At 38.7% G+C, this 6,147-nt stretch overlaps 1 protein-coding gene across 1 annotated transcript in view; it reads right to left on the reverse strand.

The window, feature by feature from the left end:
* Window positions 1-6,147, reverse strand: part of LOC106111484 — a 24,183-nt gene that overhangs the window by 1,822 nt on the left and 16,214 nt on the right. Inside the window, exon 5 of the mRNA XM_013293603.1 lies at window positions 6-6,024. Within this exon, the coding sequence (XP_013149057.1) occupies window positions 6-6,024 (6,019 nt within the window). The remainder of the gene's footprint in view (window positions 1-5; window positions 6,025-6,147) is intronic.

Below are 6,147 nucleotides of genomic sequence, written 5' to 3' on the forward strand. Positions count from 1 at the left end.
GTCGCGATCCGATATATTTTGTATGGCGGTAGCATGCAGGTCGCCGATGCTGGAGGCTAGTTCCCGCCATTTGTCCTCAATCTTCATGAAGAATTGTCGTTGCACCATTTCGTCAGATATCGGCAGTATTTCCAGAGCTTTCTCGAATTGAACACCGGATTCATTCTTCAAGCTGAGATGTACTTCATGTTGTGCTTTCAGTTCCCAGAATCGTCTTAAGTTTGCAGTCGTTGTGATGTTATCAGGAGTTATGTTTTCTAATTCTCTGGTCGCGAGTACCATCCAACTTTCGACTCTGTTAATGAGATGTTCGTATGTCATCCAATTTTCCTTAAAGGCCCTTAACCTAGTTAATCTCGAGTCGATACCATCTTGCAGTGTTAACAAAGTGTTGAGCGCTATGGAACATTCAGTCTCTAAACCAGAGCAGACGATAAGATTTTGTAAGCTCTCAGTTATGGATAGCAGACGTAACATTTTAGCATAGTGATGAGAAACATCGAGGCTTATGGACTGGTAGAGGTTGATATATTGCTCGTGATCCATAGATGTAACGTTGGTGAGGTCCGGGATTCTTTGATGAGCGACGCGCAACCACTGCTGCTCGTCTTTCATACCGTGGTCCAGCACGCTCCATCGTGAGGCCGCAAGCGTCATCTGCTGGGCACGCCCGGCGGCTCGGTCTATTATTTTAGTAGCTCTGTCATGTAGGGAATTATGGAGCGACGAGAATTTAGCTCTGGTTTCATTGTCCAAATTATCTTCTAAGGACTCAAGTATTGCTCGGCAGTGGCTTAAATTAACAAAGAATTTCCTGTGCTTCTGAATTTCTTCGTGGAGATGTTCCAAGTCGGATACAATTATCTTTCCGTCCAGAAGAGCCTCTGCTACGTCCGTTATGTGGCCGAAGTCTTGTAATGTTTGTTCATATTCTTCTGCCAGCGTCATTAACTGCATGAGTCGATCTCTTTCGGTGTTAATAGAGTTTTCGATCTGTTTAGTATCTTCGTCGCAAGTATATAACTTCAGCGGACATTCTCGTTTTGGATTAACTTCAACAATACTACGGAATCTTCGGAACAACTTCCTAACCGTATCCGTATTATCTACGTTTTCTAATTCGACACTATCTAGTTCGTCAAGTTTTTGTTGAACTGATAACTCTAAAATGATCATATCGTCCAGTCGCATCTTTACTCGTTCTATGGATAGACTTAACATTTCTGTATCTTCCAAAAATTTACCCCATTCGTTTTCTACTTCCTTCACTTTTACAGAACTGTTACTACTCAATTGTTTGACTGCTTCAACTTGACGCGTCAACGTCTCTATTAGAGTTATTACTTCCTCGTTAACTTCAGTAATATATAAAATTTCTTTAAGACTGTCGACATGGTTTTGAAGCTCTTTTAGGCGTTCACTTTTGTCGCTGACTTTAGTTTGAGTAACAGATTCTATCTGTATTTTGTATTGAATTTCTTCTAACCAAATTGAAATAGTTTCGATAACAATAAGTACGCTTTTTTCTGTCTTCGTGTTATCCCTTAGTTCGATCGCTGTCTTTAAATCATTTAATTCTTTATTAATTATCAGATCGTAAGATGTTTCCATCGAAGGTTCGATTAAGGCTATGGTCAATGAATCTTCTGAAACATTTTTCTGTGGTTCAGCCATAGATTGTGTCCGTTTTTCGACTGAATTGATTAATCTAGCTTTCTCTGATTTTATTAACGGAAGAATGGTTTTGGTGGGTGAAGGAGATTTAGATTTTGATCTTTGAACAACATCGGAATATGTAAGTTTTGGTTGGGCCACAAACTGCTGCGCTTGAGGTGCAACTGGACTTGTTATTTGCGATATCCCTTCATCGATAGAAGTTGTTTCTCTACTAGATAGATCTTCACTAGTTGGTGTTACCGAAATTGAAAGTTCCGCATTAATGGGATCAGAAAGGCTTCCAGGAGAATGTAATGGAGTATCTGTTTTCTTTCTGTGTCGTCTTTTCTTAGGCTTAGATTTATCCCCAGATATTGATTGAGGTGCTTCTTGAATTTGACGTTCATTATTAATGAAGTCGTCTGTAGCTTGAGGAATTGAGATTTGTGCTCTTAGATGGATTTCATAAGGCTCATCAGTAGAAGTCGAAATTGAATCATCAGAATATACACGAGGAGATGTTTGTTGCACGCGATCGGTAGTGCATACATCTTTTTTAATGTCAGCAATAACATCTTCAGGGTAGTCTCTCGGTGTTGTTTGTTGTATTTTGTCCGATGTAAATTTATCTATTTTATCAGAAATATACGTTGCTTGTTCTACAGTTACTCGGGGAGATGTTTGTTGACCGTTATCAACTTTCTCGATGTTTTCAATCGGAATTAGAGATTGGTGGCTAAGAGTTTCCATAAGTGTGGGAGAAGTTTGTTGCGAATAATCTAATGTTGTAGTCTTTTGTTCTTTGTGATCAACAGGAAGCCTTGTAAATTCTTTATCCAATGTAACATCGGGAATGTCTTGCTCCACGGAGGATACCTCATCGGATTGAGTAAACTTACTGATCGTTATAACATCTGAAGTTTGGACACTGCTCTCTATTAGATCAGCCATTTTTTCAGGGCTAGTGGAGGTTTCTTGGTCAACAATACCATGTTGTAAAGTTTGGACGTTTGTATCTGCAGTTTCAATAGTAACTTCAGTTCCTTTTTCATCTTTTTGTATTTGAGGCCATGGAGACGTCTGAATTTCAATAGATTCAACGTCGATTGGAGATACTTCTGAGACGTCGACATTTTCTTGTAATTCCGGTATAGGTGACGTTTGTAAATTCTTTTCTTCTAAATAGCTTACATCATGTGGAATGACTTGAGTCGTAACCTCCGATTGCGCTTTAACCTCAGGCGTATTAATTCTACTTGTCTGAATCTCAGAGTCTTGTACTTCCAATGTTTCTATGGAAATTGTTTGGGTATGAACTTCTTTATCTTCTTTAGGCAAAGTTTGTACAAAGACTTCGTCAACTGGTGTCGGCGAAGTTTGTAAATTAGTATCTGCTGTTTCAGGTGGTGGTAGAACAGCTTTCTCAGTTTCAACCATTTCCAATTCAGGTACAGTTTCAGGCGAAGTCTGTACCGAATATTCTTGTGTCAGAATTTCTTCGACGACTGGTACTGGGTAAGTTACAGTTGTTGAAATTTTGTCGTGCACTATTTCAGGACTGCCCGTTACGCATTCTTCGACAATCTTAACAGTGCTTACGTCTGAAGCATCGCTTATAGTATGGCATGATTCTTCCTTTGGTGAATTGGAAATAGTCTCAGAACTTATTATTTCACTTAGTTCTGGTTTTGGCAAAAGGTAACCATTTGGTTCTTCTAGGTTAGTGTCTTCTTTTCTGACCTTTTCTTGAATTTCCGTATCTTTCAATCGCCCAAGATCCTCGTCGGTATCAATTGAGGAAGATACTAGCGTAGCATCTTCTGTGGTTTGTTGCTTAGGATATGTTGTCAGTTCACTAGTTACTTTAGGTTTTCGTCTTTTGCCCCGTTTCCTTTTATCTGGCGAAGGTGTTGGGCACAAAGATATATCTTCCGGTTCATAGCCCTTATCTTCAGGAACCGACACTGCAGAAACAGGAGATGACTCAAAGTCAGCCTGCTGTGTAATACTTGTTTGTATAACATTTTCTGTGGGCTTTGGAGAATCGAGATGAGGTGAGACAGGAAGCTCCACATAATGTCCCAGAGATGAACTTTCTGTATCGTTAATAGTCCGGTCTGTTTCTGTGTGTAATTCTATTTCAATAGAATCGCTGCATTCTGATGGACGTTTTTGTTTATTCTTTTTAGGTTTCTTTTTAACCTTGTCTTTCTCTTTAGGTGTTTCACTTGTCTTTGGATGTTGTGTTAAAGTTTCTGGAACAGGTTCTGTTTCTACAAATGGCTTAGCTGGTTCTTTAGTGATTGTTATATCTGCTGGAAGAATTACATCTACATCTTTCTTCACAATTGACGAAACTCCTTGGTCTAAATTTTCAACTTTAAGATCCAGTTGTACACTAGGTGCGGTTTTATTGATATTATCAGTCTTTTCAATAGACATAAAAACATCGACAGTTTGCGCAGTACTCAGACGTGTGTCGTCTTTTGGAATATCGGCTTGTATCGCTTTATTTTCGGGCCCAGTTAACTTCATGTCACGTAGATGTGTATCATGTCGTTCTAAATCAATGAATCGAGTAATTTCTGCTTTTGAATCAGTAGCTGGTGTCGTTGTTACTGTAATTTCTGAAGGTTCATCACGTGCCGTTTGTTGCGGCTCGAACTGCGTTATGTATGATACCTCTGAGGTCGCAGGCTGAACGGCTATGTCAGCTTCAGTAATTGGAGATTCTGTATGTATTGGAGTAACATCAACCGTCCTCTGCGTACTGCCAGCATCAACAGTCACAAGACTTAACATATGCGTTTCGTCTTGTGTACTTCCATCTATATTAACAACTTTTTGTAATTCACTTTGCACCGTTGGAACTGCAACACTGTCAGACTCTGATACTATACTTGGCTCATTCTCGTACTTAACAGTTGGTGTAGTTATGTCTTTCGATTGAGATTCTTCGATTTGAGGTTGTTCAGGTACGATATCAACCGATTCTAATAAACTATGGACACCTTCAGGTTTTTCATCCGATTGTGGTTTTTCAGATAAATCTTTTAGTGACTTCAGTAATTGAGATGTATGAGCAGCTTCACTCGTGATAAAGTCAATAGTATTTTCAAAACCTAATTTCTCTTTCGTAGTCTCAACTGGTTTTGCATAAATGTCTGATGCTTTGATTGGTTCTTTTTCTTGTAAGCTGGTTTTGCTTATAGAAAGATCAATTTGTGTGGTAAAATGGGATTTGGGTAGAGAGCCATCAGTTGGCACTTCGACGATTTCTTCAGTGGTGTGTTCTTGGTCACCAATAAGTACTTTTTGTTTAACTATTTTTATACATTTTATATCACCATATTGTTCTTGCATCTGACAACCCACAAACTGTGAATCTTTTTGTATAGTTTCAAGATATTTGTTATCTATAATCAGATTATTTTCATCTTCGTCTAAAACAATAGGGATATCTTTATCGTTTGACGGTACTTGCAAAGGAATCTTTCGATCTAAATCTTTACTAAAAACTTCAACATCAGCTTTTGGAGATATTAAACCTTCTGATGTTACTATCGTTACTCGGTCGTCAGTTTTAGATATCAAAATATTTGTATCTTGCAACGTATGCGCTACATCTTGACGAGGCAAATCGACCTCTTCACTTTCCTTCTGGTCGTCCGGAGAAAGCATTTCTTCTACATCTCTTTCTCTGATTTCGCCTTTGGCAATTGTCATCGATTTGTTATCATCGGATTGTATGTCAGTAGGAGTCACGGTGACTTTTTCTTGAATGGTCATTTTATCTGTATTTACATCGTCAAGGATGGAAGTTAGTTTTTCTGGCTCACTTTGGATCTTAGTTACCTTAAGACCGATTGAGGAATGTTCAGATTCCGTACCCAGAAAAGATTTTGTTGCATCAAGAATAGAAGTATTCTTTAAATCACTTTGTGCGTCAGTCGTAATATTTTCATTATTTATAGGTTCATTTTCGGGCTCACTTGTCTCTACAATCGATTCTTTCTCCTTTAGGGGAGATTTTTCAACACCCTCTACAGTAACATCGATGACACTTGCTTCAGTTGTAGAGACTATTTCGCCTGGAATAACTACTTCCACTTCAGGTGTAACTTTAACGCTATCAGCTGGCAAGTCTTTGTCTATTCTGGTGCTTTCAGGCGAGCTAACCACAATGAAATGGCTACTCTCACTATCAATCAAACATTTTGTGATATCAGTCAAAGACTGCTTTTGAGTTTCATCTATTGTGTCCTTATTAGTGATTTGTAATTGGTTATCCTCAATTAAAAATTCAGTCTCAGTGGTTTTTATAGATTTTGTTTGTTCAGGTAAAGTTACTGGTACTGCAGTTGGTATGTCAACTTGGGAAAGTTGACATTCAGGTAACGTTGCTGGTACTGCGGATGGTATTTCAGCTTGGGAAAGTTGACGTTCAGGTAAAGTTGCTGGTACTGCAGTTGGTATTTCAGCTTCGGAAAG

This window comes from Papilio polytes, unplaced genomic scaffold (assembly GCF_000836215.1).
Source record: "Papilio polytes unplaced genomic scaffold, Ppol_1.0 DF824158.1, whole genome shotgun sequence".
Lineage (NCBI taxonomy): Eukaryota > Metazoa > Arthropoda > Insecta > Lepidoptera > Papilionidae > Papilio > Papilio polytes.